The sequence below is a fragment of the Mus caroli genome, chromosome 1, assembly GCF_900094665.2.
Source record: "Mus caroli chromosome 1, CAROLI_EIJ_v1.1, whole genome shotgun sequence".
Classification (NCBI taxonomy): Eukaryota; Metazoa; Chordata; class Mammalia; order Rodentia; family Muridae; genus Mus; species Mus caroli.
In genome coordinates this window covers 76355577-76374714 of record NC_034570.1, presented here as the reverse complement: position 1 = coordinate 76374714, position 19138 = coordinate 76355577, and the positions used below count along the sequence as shown (strand labels likewise).

The 19138-nt window shown below is 40.3% G+C and overlaps 1 protein-coding gene across 2 annotated transcripts in view; it reads right to left on the bottom strand.

Moving 5' to 3' along the window:
- The window catches only part of Daw1 (dynein assembly factor with WD repeats 1), a 49680-nt gene that overhangs the window by 3228 nt on the left and 27314 nt on the right, over window positions 1–19138 (bottom strand). For both annotated transcript variants that reach the window (XM_021166469.1, XM_021166479.1), the window contains exons 7-11: window positions 16626–16733; window positions 14098–14204; window positions 9529–9631; window positions 8664–8778; window positions 1230–1306 (exon numbers count right to left, since the gene is read on the bottom strand). In XM_021166469.1, coding sequence (XP_021022128.1) covers window positions 1230–1306; window positions 8664–8778; window positions 9529–9631; window positions 14098–14204; window positions 16626–16733 — 510 coding nt within the window. The remainder of the gene's footprint in view (window positions 1–1229; window positions 1307–8663; window positions 8779–9528; window positions 9632–14097; window positions 14205–16625; window positions 16734–19138) is intronic.

Sequence of the window (19138 nt, the reverse complement as noted above, 5' to 3'; positions counted from 1 at the left end):
CAAGGATGAACTCCTGATCCTTCTGTCTCTACCTCCAAGGGGCTGCAATTACAAGCATATGTCACCAGGCCCAGCTAACACCTCTCAGATGTAAAGATTCTAGGTTCTATGTCACCACCACTAGGTGTAGCTCCACTCTCTATGAAGTAAATGAGCTTGTTGGTATTGTGAAAGGAAGATTAACTGAAATTCGTGGATTCATAAGTCAACTGTGCATAGGTGAAGTCTAACCTGATTCATTCACAGCTTTGTTGTCCAACAGGAAGCCCACCATTGGAAATAGATGGAGGAAAGACAGTGAGCAGATAGGAATTTATGTAATGGTAAACATTTAATGCTACTTTTGAGAGACCAGCTCTTTTGGGTTCAGACTCCATCTTAGAGAACCTGGCCTACTGTTGACCTCAAGTTAACTAATAGACCAGTCCCTAGCACCAGTTTCGAGGTTACCCCTGAAGAAGACCTGTATCTAACACAAGTTTCTAGTTTACCCACCAAGACTTGCGTCTAGCACCAGTTTTCAGGATACTCCCCAACAAATCTGCACCGCCAGGTTACAAGCCTGCCCCTAGCACTTCACTACCTAACAACCACCAATCAGTAGAAAAGCAGAAGTTGAGTTTAGGGTTTGGCTCCCAGGACCAGCCAATTATGTTAAAGGCTATAATGGCTAACCCAATCAGATGTGCACCAGGCTAGATACCCCCTTCTTGCCTCTATAAATACCTGCTTAAAATTAGACATGGGGTTACACCCTCCTGTCCTGTTGTGTCAGTGACTATGGTGTGGCCCAGGCTCAAACGTGTAAATAAAGATGCACTAATGTGATTGTATCAGAATCAGCTCCTGGGTGGTCTTTGGAGTTCATGAATGCTCCCTGGCATAACACTTTAAGTGGAAATTCATCTTAAAATGATGATAAAATAGAGACATGACATAAAAAACCTCCAATGATGTGCCTTCTCGGCCATTCACACTGAATACCATTTTCAACTCAACAAGGGCTCATCTGCATATCATTCTGTCCACTTCACTTGGCTTTATTTGTGTTCTCTCTACCTCAATCCATTTAACTGTCAGAAACATTACTTCACTGCCTGACCCATATTAATATGTTGGATATTTTGAAGGTACACCGTGATATGTTAGCTCAGAGGGTTAATTTGTAATCTCTACTATCATAATTTTTTTGTAGTAAACACACTGCTTTAAATGAGATGGTAAGTCACCTTTGAGATTTCTCCTTCATGGCCTTCCAGTTTGGTTACGCACTTTCTTGTGGTTGCATTGTAAACTCTGGCCGTTCCTTTTGGAGAGAGATGGGAATATACATTAGTTGATCTGAATTGCAGAACTTCATGATACCTAAAAGTCTATCCTCTAACAAAAGAGCTCTGGACTGTTTGTTCTTCCTATGTCAAGAGCCATACTCAACCCTCTAAATGCAGAAGAGGCTGGACATGACTTGCTCTCTGTCTCTTACATTGTTGGAAGAGATCATGGGCTCCCAAATATAAGAAGGGGTGATATATGAAATAAGAAAAGAAGGTGAAGTAGATAAAATGATTTTAAATGCCATCTTTGAATTGGTATGATTACAAACATAAAACATACAGGTAGGATGGTTCACAACCCAGTAAGACCAGTTTCCCCAGAAATGTGGGACAACTTAAAAAGCAAGGCTAGGACCTGAAATTAAGTATGTGATACCCAGATTCCCCATGATGTCATAGCTATGTACAAGACAGGATGAGAATGAACTTAGAAACCAGATTGCTAAGTCCACATGCCACCTCCATAACTTCCTAAGGCTGTGTCCTGACACAAAAGTAGCTACTTTAGTCTCTCTCAGCCCTGAAGTGGGGACAGCAATTATACCAGCCTCTGTTAATTACCTTTTGTTGTGCAATAAACTATTTGGAGATACATACATGAGATAAATAAATATCATCTCAATGCTTCTTAGGAATCAGAAGAGGTTATAGAATGCTCCGAAAGAAGAAGAGATTATTCTGAAACAATGCTTTGTAGAACAATGAAAGAACAGAATTGATAGTGGAATAAACAGCAGGTAGCAAGGAACTAAAAACTAGAATTGAACGTTAGTAAACTCTTCACACACACTCACTCCCAGCCTGCTGATCCGCCAGCCCTGTCCCCAGCTGCTGCGTGACTTCCAATATTCTATGCAATCTAACATTTTATAGAATAAATATGTATGAAGGATTATGTCCTGTATTGCTTCCTATAACATAACTTCAGGGGAACTATGTTGAATTATCCACAGTAAGATAAGATACAACATAAAATCAGAGAAAGAGAGAGAGAGGTTTCAAGGGCATGATGTAGGTGCCAGTGTACATTATGTGTGCTTATCAGGAAAGAGGAAAATTATGTAGCATTTTACATGATTCTAAAAACTGTGACCTAGGATAGAGCTTGTCATCATGCATGTAGACAGAGGCAGCTATACTGAAATACAAGCTAGTACAGTAGTGAGGTGAAGTATCATACAACTTTATAAAATGTCACCAAGGACAGGACCCAGCCTAGGCCACCGATGTTTACTATGGGTATGCCATATTGTATAGAGTCATACATTCTCAAGGATATGCTTTTCATTGTCTATGGTAGCTTAAGAAGATGGTTTAAGCACTTGTTTTATTTTTAATTATATATATTTGTCTGTTTCTGTGTAGATAGGTACCATGGGTAAGTGAAAAATGGAAAAGCATATTGTATCCAATGGAATTGAAGGTGTGGTTAGTTGTCGGTCACCCAACATGATTGCTGAGAACCAAATTTAGGTCCATGAGAGCAGCAAGCACTCTTAGACACTAAGCCATCTCAGCAGCCCATCTTATGCAGATTCTAAAGTGATAAAAAGGATATGCTACTGAGCCACATGTAACATCACTAACTAGTGCAGCACAGTGAGGTAGCAGACAAGATGTGAAACACATTATACATAGAAAGTGTAGCCTCACTGAGGCTTCAAGGACATGGCACAGTTAGTACAGTGTTACATATGATCTCCGGGAAGGAAAAAACAGTCATTTTGTTGCATAATATATGGTACCAGAAGCTGTCACTGAAATAACTTATCCACATGTGTGGTTATACATTGTATTGTATGACAGAATGCATGAAGGAAAGTGTCACTCATATTCATGGCATTACATATGCTTGAAAGAAATGCCATGACTTATTGAAGAATCAGAGTTGGATGTGGTGCTCAGACGTCACCTTCATGAGATGGTAAAGACATATACTTTATAAAATGTCAGCATACAGAGCATCAGAATAAACTCAGTAAAAAGCTGTGGGATGTTTCACCCCACTACTTTCAAAGTTCAAACTACGGTATAGTCAGTGAGACTGTCTAAATATGGTGTAATGCCAGAAATGGGCTTTAGGAGAGAAGAAGAAACAGTATGATGTAATATGGGAACCCTAGGGATATGGAATTTATATAATATATAAAGGTATTAAAGGTATAATACAGAAAAGAGAAAGCATGGTACCTAGATAAATAGATAAAACAAACATAGTATCATATTGCATTTATCCAAAAAGGCCAGAAACTCATAGTATATACTATACATGGTCATATATTATACATAGCATATGCTTGAAATAAGAAGATGAAGTAGATAAAACTGTGTGTGCATATATATGTATGTGTGTGTGTGTGTGTGTATACACACATATATATACTATACATACATAGCAAGGCACCACACATGACACATACATGCTTACATATGTTACTCATTAATCAGAAGATGGCATAGATATTATACATTTTAATACAGTGTCATAGAAGATACATATATAATACTTTTATCGTAAGTGGATATAAAGGATATGTAACATATGAAATTCCACCAATGTGTTTTTTAAAGGAGATGATAAGATAGTATCTCAAGTCATATTCAAGGCATTGGATCTAACATAAGATATCATAATTCCTGGGACATAGGAAGATCAGACAGACACAAAGAATCACCAGATAATAATTTGGGATATGGAAACACAATCTAGTACCATATGTGGCCATCAAAAAGATAACAGAGACAGGGCATGACACCCACCCATGGTCTTTCTGAATATCAGGCACATACAGTGAAGAATTCTGTGTGCTGATAAAGGATATAACACAATATAATATGAGGCCTGGCTATAAAAGGAATGTCAAAAGCACAGTACATAAGCATAAGGAATGATTCATCTTAGTATACCAAGCATCAGAAAGATGATATTGGCCCAGTAAACACTAATTTGTTTTTGTTTGATTGATTGGTTGGTTGGTTGGTTGACTGGCTTTTTGAGATAGGGTCTCACTATGTAGTCATGGCTATTCTGGAAGTCACTATGTTAAACCAGGCTGGCCTGGAACTCACAGCAATCTGCCTGCCTCTGAGCTCTTTCTCTACCTCCTGCTCACAACAACCTTTGTTCAAAGTTATAGAACTATATTATGAAAAGTGATATTTCAATGGGTGATTTTATGATATTTATTTTATTCATACAGATTTCTAAACTTACACGGTATGGTAGTATTAAGTGAAGATGGGTCCTGTGAGACTTAAGACTTTATTATTAACTAAGGAAGGAATATGACCACCAACCGAGGAGGACAGAGAAGCAGGTAAAGAACTAAAATCATTTCAAAAGACAGCAATTGATTAACTTTTCTTTCCTGTTAACAATATTTTCTTTATACCATAGTATAGAGGACTGTGAAGCCTTAGCCAAAAAAATAGAGAGAGATCACAAATAGAGTTCAGGAGAGGCTCACTCATGTGGCTCCCACCCCACTCCAACTGGGGAAATGAAATGTCACATTGATTGGGTATGGGAAGCAATGAGCTCGCACTTCCACTTACTCCACATACGGAAGCTATTACAGTAAAATTTAAAAGCAAAAGCTAGAAAATATGTTACAAATCACAAACTATATTACTATATATTACATCTTGCTGCACATAACAAGTTCCCCAAGGTTTGTGGGGTTAAAGATGTTTTTATGAGTTAATATTTACTGTATGAAGAACTCAGGAGGGGCTTTGCTAGGTAAGGGTTTTTTTTTTTTTTTTTTGCTGGGATTAAAACAGTGTGCCACCATGCCCAGCTGAAATATGACTTTTATGGTTACCCAAAAGAAGAAGAAAGTACATAGTGACATCACATATGATGTTTAAGTTCATGATTAATACATAGGGTAGAATATATGGATATTGAAAATCATATAATATCATCATCCATCATTATGAAAAAGGGTGAAAGTAGAGTTTCCAGGCCTGCAAAGCTTTTGGAGATGTGAATGGCAAGGCATTACAGATTTGTCACAATAGGTCATAGTAAGACCATGCCATAACATAAAATATAAATATAAGGCACACTGTTTTATCATATGTTCTGTCATGTATCTGGAGTAGACATCATTCTGTGACACCAGGGAGTTTTAACCATACATAGAAAATTTACACATGGCTATCAAAGAGGAAAGATAGTCAGATTTCAGTGCCACATGTAGTATTTTAAAGTGTATAACTACAGTGTGACATAATGTATAGTTGTCATACATGTTATCTACAGAATGTAATCATGCATAATTATAGGTGATTATGAAGATATACATTGTCATATAATTGGGAAGTGGGTGACATTATTAATACAGCATTGTGTATGATATTCAAGGAGATTACACAAGCATTGTGTATAGCTGATACAGTCAGTGCAATAATAAACCCAGGTGCAAAAGAGATGGTACATATATAGTATATTACCATTATTCAATGGATAGTGTGACATTGAGATTATCTATACCAAGCACAGAGTAAGACACTGTCAATATAGATAATATATTTATATAGCAATCCTTATATACTTAGCCATATATAGAGTATGATTTTGGTAGTAGATAGACACACATACATACACTCTACGGGAACATATAGAATAAAATATTATCAGTAAACATCATGTAGTTTTATATATATATGTGTGTGTGTATGTATGTATATATGTATATGTGCATATGTATATATACATATGCATCAGGGATGGAAAGATGGCTCAGCAGTTAAGAGCACTGACTGATCTTCCAAAGGTCCTGAATTCAAATCCCGGCAACCACATGGTGGTTCCTGTAGCTGCCTGCAGCCACACTAACTGGGTTCCTGAGTGGGAGGCCAGAGCTGTATGGGAGAGAACGGCGAGAGGAATAACGAGAGTAAGACAGATTTCCTATCAAGGCCCTACAGCTTTCCTCTCTCTTTACTGCTTGTAAGATTTAAGTCTGCCAGCCGGGCGTGGTGGTGCATGCCTTTAATCCCAGCACTCAGGAGGCAGAAGCAGGCGGATTTCTGAGTTCGAGGCCAGCCTGGTCTACAAAGTCAGTTCCAGGACAGCCAGGGCTATACAGAGAAACCCTGTCTCAAAAAANTCAAAAAAAAAAAAAAAAAAAAAAAAAAGGTTTAAGTCTGCCAGTCTGCCTATGATGGTAATTCTTAGAGCAGCAATTCTCAGCTTGGTTTTGGTGGTATAGTTCAGGAGCAGGTGTGTGATAGATGAGTGCTGTACAACTAAGGCACAGCCTTTGCCCTATGCCTTTTATTTAACAAGTAGACAGGGTGGAGCTTTTCTAGTTTAGGATTATAATGAGTGACAGTTGGCAAATACATGCAATGTCAGAACAAGGCTCTTATAAGCTAAAACTTTTTGCCTTGATAAAATAAGATTTCAGTAAGACTAATAGATTTTCCAGGCTACTGAACAAAAATGTGGCCTTCTAGCCTCCCTTTTCCTACGAATGATATCTTATTTTCTCATGCTAAGATTCTGCTACAGCTTGTGCAGGTCATCTCCCTCGGAACTATCAGGACCTTGACATGAAAAACCTCTGTTAAGAATCATGAGGACAAGTCTTTTAAAAATTGTAGTTGTATAGGATATTAGATGAAAACTACTTCAGTTATGAACTTTAAGATGATAATATATTCTCAGATATAGTACAGAAGAGACACTACACAAATTATGACCAAAAGTTATGATAGAAAAGAGCTTTTGACTGAAGTAGAGAAAAAGTATAAAAACATACAAAAGGAAAACAAGTTGGAAGTAAAGGAACAGACAGGGTCACTGGGCTTTAGTCACACCCAGGTTTCTTTGAGCTTCCAAAAGCTTTTCTTTCGTGGTTCACAATCATCCATAATGAAATCTGATGCCCTCTTCTGGGGTGTCTGAAGACAACTATAGTGTACTTAAATAAATAAATCTTTAGGCCAGAGTGAGTGGGGCTAGAGCAAGTGGGACTGGAGCCAGTGAGACCAGAGGGAACAGGCTGGAGAGAGCTGTCTGAACACAGCTACAGTGTACTTACATAGAATAAATAAATAAATCATATAGAGTAAGAAATTGACAGTAGACCTCATGTGTATATGTATATATGTGTGCATGTGTGTATTGCAAGCATCATAAGGTAGATAAACATGGCAAGTAACCTTACATAAATTTCAAGAATTTTAAATTTTTACTGTAGTGTCAGAGGTGTTTTTTTAACATATGACTCTTGACATACTGTGGCATAGACATGCTCACCCAGAAAATATGGCTGACATTGTGGATTCTTGTGACTGATTATCAGTGAGATGACAATGTCCTATCATTTGTGGCTAGGACAGAAGGGGCATGAATTCACATGTAACATTCTTAGATGTCATTCATATAGTCTGAGGACTATGGGTGGTGTTCAAGAAGACAAAACACAGAGTGATACCACATGTAGGCATTTGTGTGACTGTTCAGTGTAAAGCACTCAATCGTATAGCACCATTTGTAGTTAACAAGTAGCATTACATGGTGACCAGATCAATGGTACAAAATCAAAATGAGAACTTGGGGTTTCAAAAACATGAATAGTCATCATATGATGTTCTATTTGCCTATGAACAAGGTAATGAAAGCGTGCTATAAAATATGTTTTTCACAAGAATTTGACATGCATGGTGAAACAGCATATTATTTATAAGGAAATAATACAGTTTATTATAATAATAGCAATAGTGGCCAAGTTGATAATTCCAACAGAATCAAGTATTGTACACAATCTTGTACACAAAGAGATGATTGTGAACATGGCACTATTATGCATGGAAAACATCAAAGTCTGCACAGACATGTGTGACTCCATCAAGGAGGTGACAGTCAATGCAAAACATTACATGTGACTCTCAAGAGCTCAACATGGATCCAGGATTTGTGACACAGTCAGCAATGCCCACTATGCAGAGACCGAGGCAGGAAGATCACAAGGTCAGGCCATCGGGGATACAGAGTAAGTTCAAGTCCAATCTGGCCGAGTTACAAAGATCCTAGCTCAAAAAAAAAAAACAAAAAACAAACAAAAAACAAAACTGATGGGATATAACTCTGTGGGAAAGTCTTGCTGACCTCACACTAAACTCTATATTCAATCTCCTAATAGCACACATAGGAAAACCATGTGTCATGGACACACTGTGGTTACATACATGAAGTTAAGGCACATGTTTTGGCCACAGCAGGCTCTTGGGCAGATGGAGCATGGTATAGAGTCAGGCACATTTCCAAAGAAACATGACTCCTCCATAGCTTTCATGTGTCAAATGATGACTTACCATCGGCAGAAGCTGTTGCGATAAGTTTCCCAGTGTAATCAAAGCAGCTGTCTAGGATCTCATCATCATGGCCTGTTAAGGTTGCTACGTATTTCCCACTCGTAGCATCCCACAACTGAAATTAGGAGAAATAGAAATCACCAACTAAGCAACTGAACTCCTCTGCAGAGTGGGAGAGACACGCAGTGATCTTCAATACAAGTGAGTCTTGCCAAACAACTGTGTTGGAAAAGACACACATAATTCTCTCTCATCAGTTCATTCCACTGTATGACCTAAGACCACAGACAATCATCTGGTCACAGAAAAATCATAGCAGACATTTAGATTTTTCTACAATATTAAGGAAATAAAAAAACATCCCAAGTGATATTGCTTCAGGCACCAGCATGATGGAATCTAACAAATATGAGGAGGGCCTTGATCCTAAACTATGAGGACAGAAAATTAAAAATACGCCATGAGATTGAAGGTTTTATGTATAAAATTGAGTGGCAGGTGGTTTCAACCTCTCAGTAATTACTTTTGAAGTTAAGAGGCTCAATAACAGGAAGAAACTTATTTGAGGTTTCTTGAGGGCTATGCAATGAAATGCATACAAAATAAACAGTGGGACACTGGGTAAAATTAATGTGGCTTTTCAAACAAGACCGTTACTGCTTTTCATGCAGTTAAAATCATTTTATCACTTCATGTTTCCTTCAAACTATGGAAACTGGAAACAAAATAAAAGTTAGAAATTATTATTTATAAATTAATGTTTAACTGTATGCCCTCTTGGAAGTCTGTTAGTTATTTTGATGAATACCTGACACAGTATAGAGGATAGAGACACCTTACAAAGCAAGGCTGACTCTGAGCTCACCATGCAGGTCTTGTCCATGGAGCCTGTTAGTATTAGAGAGCAATCCCAATTGAACAGGGCACTGCTGATCTCAGCACAGTGACCAATTAAAGTGTGCACCTTCCTGCAAGACAGAAATCGTCACCACTGGTAAAAGATGTCGTCCTGGTTTCACTTTTGCTGTTACAAACCACCCTGAAGAAAATACTATAAGAGAAGGGCTTTATTCACTCATTCCAGGTGATGGCCTGTCATCTAAGGGAAGCCAATGACTCAAAGAGCTGGCCATGTCTGTAAGGGAAGCAAGCACAGCCCACACCCCATGACACCCACTTGTTTCTGCTTTAGCTCAGATGCTTTCTTCATTCTTAAACCAGCTAGGGACCACCCCAGGAAAGGATGCTGCTCACATGCAGGGTGGATCTTCCCACCTTAATTAACAATCAACACAATCTCCCACAGGAGTGCCCACAGGCCACCCTTATCTGAATAATTCCTCAGAATCTCCCTTCCCAGGTGACTCTAGGTCAAGGTCAACTTGTGGATATCGAACCTTTTGGTAATCCTCTACCTCCAAAAATATTTATGGTACAATTCATAACAGTAGCAAATTATAGTTACAAAGTAACCATGAAAATAATTTTGTGCTTGGGGTCACCACAAATCAAGGAACTGTATTAAAGGGTCATAGCATTGGGAAGGTTGAGAAGCACTGCTCTACGTCAGGTTAACAATAAAAACTACCATGGATGTTTTTACTACAGCATATGCACATATGGTCAAGCCCAGTTGTGTGAACTAAATTTTAGTATTTACAAAATTACATTTTTGGTAATGAAGCGAAAACAGCTCTGCTATTACTCGAAAGGAGAACACTAATTTCCATAAAGCTATACAAAAGTTTTAAGCAATCAAAGATATTGTGACTGGAGAGATGGCTCAACACTTAAGAGCACTCACTGTCTCCAGAAGATCCATGCTGAGTTTCCAGCAACCATGTCAACTAACATTCACCTGCAACCAGTTCCAGGAGATCTCAGAGATCCAGATCTCTCTGGACTTCCTGGGCCCAGACAGGCATGGGCTGGCTGCACATGGTATGAATGCAAAAGAAACCCATATACATAAAGCTTTGCTTTAAGAGGTAATATGACTATGTCTGACTTAATTCAGTCCCAGACAGTTTTCTGGTTTGATCTGTAACATATTGTATCATGTGTTCATATGGGGCACACACATCACAGTGTACCCCATAAAATTGTACAATTATCACATATCACATATAACTTTGAAAAGCAGTGTTTGAGATGGAGATGTGAACTAGTCTGTTTTCATCATTTAACAGATTATAATGCTTTGAACTATCACATTATACATATAAATATGTACTGTTAAAATAAAAATTTGATGTGTTCTGGAGGGTTGCCCCAACCTCCTATTTCCCGAGGTTGCCTGTTTCCATTCTTCCTGCTGACCTTCAGGGCTTCAGTCCTTTTCCCACACCCAATACAAGATCAGATTCCCCTTTTACCCCCAATTCCCCCCTATCCACTTTCTTTCCAAGGTCCCTCCCTCCCTCCCCATCTGTGATTGCTTTCTTCTCTCTCCCAAGTGGGAACTGAGGTGCCCTCACTTGGGCACTTCAGCTTGTTGACCTTTTTGAGTTGTGTGGACTGTATCTTGAGAATTATGTACCTTTTTTTTTTTTTGGCTAATATCCACTTATTAGTGAGTACATACCATGCATGTCTTTTTGGGTCTGAGTTACCTCACTCAGGACAGTATTTTCTAGTTCCATCCATTTGCCTGCAAACGTCAGGATGTCCTCATTCTTAATAGCTGAGTAGTATTCCATTGTGTAAATGAACCATATTTTCTGTATCCATTCTTCTATTGTAGGACATCTAGCTTGTTTCCAGCTTCTAGCTATCACAAATAAGGCCGCTATGAACATAGTGGAAAACGTGCTCCTATGGCATGGTGGGGCATCTTTTGGGTGTATTACCAAGAATGGTATAGCTGGGTCTTCAGGTAGATTTATTGCCAATTTTCTGAGGAACCTCCAGATTGATTTCCAGAGTGGTTGTACCAGTTTGCAATCACACCAGCAGTGGAAGAGTGTTCCTCTTTCTCCACATCCTCTCCAACACCTGAGGTTTTGATCTTAGCCATTCTGATTGGTGTAAGGTGGACTTTCAAGGTCATTTTGATTTGCATTTCTCTGAGCACTAAGGACTTTGAACATTCTTTGGGTGCTTCTCAGCCATTCAAGATTCCTCAGTTGTGATTCTCAGTTTAATTCTATACCCCATTTTTTGATTGGGTTGTTTGGGTTTTTTTTTGTGATTAACTTCTTGAGTTCTTTATATATTTTGGATATTAGCCCTGTATTGGATGTGGGGTTAGTGAAGTTTTTTTTCCCAATCTGTAGGTTATCGATTTGTCTTATTGGCTAAGTCTTTTGCCTTAGAGAAGCTTTCCAGTTTCATGAAGTCCCATTTATCAGTTATTGATCTTAGAGCCTGAGCCACTGGAATTCTGTTTAGGAAATTTCCCCCTGTGCCAATGAGTTCAAGACTCTTTCCCACTTTCTCTTCTATTAAATTCCGTGTATCTGGTTTTATGTTGAGGTCCTTGATCCTCCAAAATGCATCAGAGACCTGGGAGGTGAGAGATTCTCAGGACTCAAATGGAGGGATCTTAGATGAAATGCCTCACAGTAGGGAGAGGAAACTTATAGAGCTCTCCTCCAGCAGGAAGACAGGACATCAAGTGAGGGTTGAGGTTGCCATCCCATAGTCACATCTCTGACCCATAATTGTTCCTGTCTGAAAGAATTACAGGGATGGAAATGGAGAGAAGCCTGAGGAAAAGAAGGTCCAGTGACAGGCCCAAAGTGAGATCCAGCTCAAAGGGAGGTCCCAAGGCCTGACACTATTTCTGAGGCTATGGAGCGCTCACACACACACACACACACACACACACACACACACACAAACAAACAAAAAAAATCAAAAACCCTATGATGACTGCCCTCCAAAACACCCAACAAGCAGCTGAAAGAGTTAGATGCAGATATTTCTACCAAACCAATGGACAGAAGCAGCTGACCCCTATTGATGAATTATGGAAGGCTGAAAGAAGCTGAGAAGAGATTTTCTGTAGGAGGGCCAGCAGTCTCAATCTGGACCCTCAAGATCTCTCAAAACTGGACCACCAAACAGGCAGCATACACCAGCTGATATGAGGCCCCCAAAACACATACATTAGAGGACTTCTGGGTTTGTGTTTATTCAGAGATGATACACTGAACCCTCAAGAGACTGGAAGCCCCAGGGATTTTAGAGGTCAGGTAGGGTGGGGGTGGGAACATCCACGTGGAGACACGGGGTTGGTAGGAGCTATGGGATGTGTAACAGTGATAAAATATGGAGTGTAAAAACTAAAAAAAAATTTTAAAAAGATTTTAAAAATTCAAAAAATAAAAATAAAAAATTGAAACTATAACTTAAAGTAACATTTTATAAAGGAATGGGTAATGATTCATAAAGGCATTCTAAAACTCTTGAAATGGTCATAAAATCAATGATTAAAGCTAGGAAAGCAACTCAAATGGCAGAGTGCTGGTTTCCATAGTGTGAAGAACACTCCAGGATTAACCCCCAGAGGCTGGAGTCAGGGGCAGCAGCACAAAACTAGATTCCCAACATTCAGGAGGTGGAGGAAGGAGGATCAGACATTCAAGGTCACCTGCAGCCTCAGACAGAGTTGGTTTGGAGGCCAGCCTGAGCTATTTCAGACTCTGACTCCAAAAGGAATTAATTAGCTAACTAATTCATGGATGAAGGAAAACACGTGAGTGGGTCCCACAGACCCATGGGCACTCAGGAGCTGTGCATCAAATGGTTGAAAGCCCCATCCTCCCCTCATGCCTTGTTCAATATCTCTTGGATGGTAGCACTGGTAGTGAATCCCTCTATCAAAATTCGGAGTCCAAGAGGTGAGTTTTCCAATGCAAATATGCTAATTTAGCTAACTTGTCAATAAAGTAAAGCCAACAACCATTAGAAAGGAAATTGAAGTTCTTGGGCTAAATTAAGTTTGGGAAATTAGCTATGAGTTTTAATTCATGATATTCAGCTTTAGCATAATAAGATGTCACTGAAACTTGATTATAAAGTACATGTGACTAATAACAGCTACATAACCAGGCTCTTTATAACATTCTCCTCTATGTTGCTGCCTTGTATTGGGAAATCACTTATTTTGTTTATCAGAAATACACTAAAGAATCAACTATGGGAACTGGAGAGATTGTTCATGGGTAAGGCCACTTGCTGTTCTTGCCAAGAACCCAGTTCGGTTCCTCAGACCTACATGCTGGCTTTCAACTATGACAGTACCAGACAAATTGTGGTGCTCATACATACATGCAGGCAAATTACTAAAACACATTAAAGAAGTAATAATAAACCATGAGTTATACTCCTTCAGAATTTCAACCATGACCAGCTTGAGCAAGGCTCAGCTAATGCATAACACAAAACCTTCCTAACCACTGACACAGGTGGAAAGTATCTAGAAAATTACCTTCCAGTACTAGCATCCCATACTACAACTGTGTGGTCAAAGGACCCTGTGATGATTCTGTCTCCTGAGGTGTCAAACGACAAGGAAATGATTTCTGCCAAATGACCCTGGAAAAAAGAACAGATACAGTCATCTACATGTGTAGATAAGAGCACATAAATGAAGAGTACTTATGTAGTAGATAAGAGTATAGTATCATCTAAAAGATGGTAGAGAAGAGAGAGCTACAGAGAGCAACAGGAAATCCTGCTGGACTGGACTGGACTGGACTGGACTGGACTGGACTGGACTGGACTGGACTGGGCTGGGCTGAGCTGGGCTGGGCTGGGCTGAGCTGGGCTGGGAGGGACTGCACACGTGCACCACTTTCTCTGCAAGGTGACAAGAAAGTTGAGAGAACAGAATTCTGTGACATTTGCAGAGTAAATCAGCAAAGCTCGTTGCCTTGCACACTTCAATCAGGTTCATTGCAGAACAATGAACAAAGATGTAGGGCAGGACTGGGTTGTTTTATAAACAAAAGAATACGTTTGGGGAAACTAGAAGGTGTCTTTTACATTGTCTTGGAAAGAGTTAAACAGCCATTTTCATACAGACATGATAATAAGTGGTGGGCAAGAGACAAGAGTAGATGGGACAATCTAGTGACTTTAAAAAGGAAGAGACTCCTGTGATGGTGTGACGTGGAACTGGTCAATGGTAGGCAGTGACCATGACTGTCAGTGATCTGAGTCTCCCTCTTCACAAGCTGGTCCTGAGGACCCCACTGCACGGACATCATACGAATAAGTTCCTCCTACACCCAAATCTGAGAGTCTGGAAAGGAGATCTCATTTAGGGTACGCACTGCACTTTCCTAATCATTTCAGTCAATACAATTACTTTTATTTCTATTAGTTTTCTTTTATTTTGCTTTTGCACTATAGCCTTGGACACACAATCTTCCCGTCTCAACCTCTGAACTGCTAGGATCTTTCTTTCTCTCTTTCTCACTCCCTCTCCATCTCCTCTCCCTCTTCTCCCCCTCCTTCTCCCTCTTCCCCTTCTCCCTTCCCCTTTCTTTTTTCTGCCAATGTCTGTGTGTGTGTGTGTGTGTGTGTGTGTGTGTGTGTGTGTGTGTCTGTGTCTGTGTGTCTCTGTGTCTCTGTGTCTCTGTGTCTGTGTGGTATGTGTATATAAAGTGTGCATGCAAGTATGTGTGTGGTGCACATATATGTGCACATGTATGTGGGTGCACTTACCTATGGAGACCTCTGTGGAGGCCAGGGGTTAATTTCATATATATTTTCTCATTGCTATCCAACTTAGTACTTATAAGACAGTCTGACATAGAACTGTTAGACTAGGTCGGCTGGCCAGCAAGTGCACGAGACCCATCTGACTCTACACATCTGTAACCTGCTATACACCAGACATGTGCTTGAATGTAAGGAATCCAACCCCACTGTCCAGTGCTTACTCAGAAGGCCTTTACCCACCTTGATAGCTCCTCGACCTTTGATTATATTTTTAGATAATAAAATAATGTAAAAGCACGTTTACAAATGGACTAGCGGCCAAGCTGAAGCAGAGCTGAGCACACGGGTGCTTTCCATCAGCAGATGGGTGCGCATGTGCAGAGAAGAACTCAGTCTGCCAAGCAGGGGAAGCAGAACCAGCAGGAGAAAAAATACATTGAAACCACAGACACAATGAAACTCCATGTTCCTGAGAGAAAGGGCAATCAGGAAGCTCTGCTCCATACTGACATTAATGCTGCTGGAGCCTCAGATTGTAAAAAGAAAAGCTGTCGAAACAACTTTTAAGATATTTTTTTCTTTTCTTGCTTTAGTATTCTTTTAGTATTCTTTTAGTATTCTTGGAGAAAGTATCCTGTTTGTATTTGCTTGGTTTGAGTTTTTAAAATTCACTTATACTTTTAAAAGGACAAGGAGGGCAGAGCCCCCATCCGATGGTTCCCACTCCTTAGAATAGGGAGTTAACTTATTTCAGTTGTGGCCACTTGGCCTGGGTGGGATGAAGAGGAGAGTGACAGGTCCATCGAAGGTGTCACCACACCAGCGATATGGTGGTAACAAGCAAGACTGAAACCCACGGGCATCCTCTCTGTGGGTCATGCCCTGTGGCCTTTGTGCTCCCAGTTCCTTACCCTGCTTGTTCAATGTAGCCCAGAATTCTAAGCTCAGCATGAAAGGGAAGAAAGAGAATGAATAATCTCAGAAGGAATTTTCTGGAATGGCTTTGCAATTCTGCAACTTCCAAACACAGCTCCTACCCATTCTCTTTCAGCCAGATAGAGGAGGGGTGCTAAGATTATGTGATTTACATAATTAAAAAATACAAAACCTCTTTGGTTTCTCCAGCACTTTCACCTGATTCTGTCCCAGTGTTCAGCAAGCCAGCAGTAACATCTCCCACAGTTTAAAAGCCAGTGGCTCAAAAACTTCTTCTCACATAGCCTCCATTTTATAGCAAAACTCAACTAATAATTAGCACAAACGATGGGCTTATCAATGATACAGACATACGGTTAGAGTGACCACTTCCTCTCCATTCTGAATGTCCCATAATTTGGCTGTCGTATCCATACTTCCAGTAGCAACCACTGTGCTTTGAGGGTTGAATGATAAACATACCTACAACACAAAAAATAAAAACAAAACAAACAAACAAAACAGGGAATCCTTTGGAATCCTGACTCTTTGGACACATAATTATGCATGAAGACTCTTGATATTCCCGTAGCAGATTTAGCAGATTTAGCTTTAGTATGTTCTGTGCGACCACACTAAGCCATCAACAGTGAGAAACCTGTTATCTCCAGGTAGATGCCTGGGCAATCTCCTCCTAAGGAGGGGCCTTATTCTTCCTGTGCTACCTGCTCTGACACAGGCTCCCTTCACAGTTTGCAGAACACAGAATGAGAGCCGAAGCACAGCCCATCTCCTGCAGGTCTCAAGCTCTCTGTGTCCTTGCAGCTGTGATCACGGTCCTTCTGAGAATGCTTTCTGGTAGTTTTCTGTGGCTTTTGGCTCACCTTGTCAATTCCATATTCTGGGTGGCCTTCCTGGAGGCAGTCCTTCCAGTACCTCCAGACTCATTCCCTTGATCTTCCCATTAGCAACTGTGCCTATGGCTACATCTTCATCACCAAGTAGTCCATCTCTAGTTAAAATGCCTGAGTACTTTCATCCGGCTTCCTCCATTGCCGTCCCTTCCTTGACCCAGGTATACCATCCATTTCCCTGATCCTCTGCCTTGTCTCCTGGTCTATCGTTACCATTCAACTGATCATGCTGGAAGCATCAACACCTTCAGTATGCTCAACACTGTTACTCTTGATCTATAAAGTGCACTCTTCATGCAAATGTCAACTCTATCCAGCAAGAGCTTTCGGTCATCTACCCTCTCTGCCTCATCAACCAACCACAGGAGCTAGGAACAGTATATTAGAGACTGGCAAAGTTACTCTAAGGGCCTTCTTTCTTAAATCTGGGGACCCATGTTATTAATGTACCACCTTCCTGTCCTTGTGGTGTGGTAGAACAGTGACAAAAGATGCTTATTACATGGTACCTTTCCTCAGTCTCTCTAATGCTCAAAAGTCATGTGACCTCCTCTTAGGCACAGAATTAAGGAAGGGCACTGACAATGACATAAACTCCCAAACAAGGAATGACCTTGGATTCCCCCTACCTAATTACTCAAATCTATGTGGTAACCAAGTACCTCTCTCTCTGCTTCATTAACACTTCTCCCTGCCCCATCTGCCTTAGGACAGCCTTCATCATTGGATCACTTGGATAGCAGTAAGATCCCCAACTACTTCAGGTCTTACCTGCCTCCCAATTCTCCTTTATAATTTTAAAATACTACTACTACAATAATAATAATAACCTCAAAGAACCAAGTCTGCCATAACTCTCTCAGCTAGAAAGCCTCAAAGACATAGCATTCATTATTCACAAGATAAAGCCCAGAGACCCTAGTATGTCATGTAAGTCCCCTTAGGTCCACCACATGACTTTTGCCTGCCTTTTCTGCTCCTTCACTTCCACTTAATATTCTGCAGTGCTCAGAATCAACCCGTTGTGATGCTGCTGAGCAAACACTTTACCAACTGAGCCATTTCACTAGCTCTTCATAGGAGGTTAGTGGGATCTATTTGATGTTGTTGAGTATGGAATTGTATTACTGTCATAATAGAAACCATATGCAAAAGAAAATGGTTTCCAAATTCTAAGGGACTGTGGTGACACAGCTGTTCTCTAAAGGAAAAAATCGTGTCTTTCTTCAACTTTGGCCAACTTACTTTCCCTGATTGTGCCTCAAGACCAAATTTGCTCTTTAGGACCAAATGTAAGCTAACACACATCAAGGGCAACACTCATTGAGAGCAACAGGAAGTGGCACTGTGGAGGAGTAGGCACAGCATTCAGAGTCTACACAGAACCTTAAACCCACGCAGCAGGCTCTCGGTGAATGAATGTGTTGTGACGCTGAAGGAGGGTGACGGTGACAACCAAGTTTGTTCCTAATCCAAGCAGCCTGTTTATTCTCCAGGGTCATCATGTGTTCCACAGGTGTCATTATCTCACTGTCATAAGGGTGGATACAGATGACAAGGGCATCCCCATATGAAGAAATACTTCTTTAGAGTTTTAGACAATGTGTACAAGTCTGAATCCTCTCAAAATGTCCCCCGTGCTACTGTGATGACCTCATCAACTCTCATTGAGACAATTCTCTATCAATAAACTAATGAAAATCAGAGAGCATGGCTGCCCATCAAGCTTATATCCCAATCACGTGTTTCATGGCTACTAAGTCAATGAACGCTCTACTGTAACCATATCTTCAGTACTGTTCTGCAATGGATGATACATGCAGACTCAAAGTACTGAGTCAAAGCTTAAATATTCAACATAAAAATGACCTCCACGCTGCTGAGGCAGCACCCTTTTGGGGCCGCAGACATCCGGCACCCTCCCAGCCGGAGGACAGTGACCTGCCTTGCAGGGAGCGCCATCTTGGCTCCGGG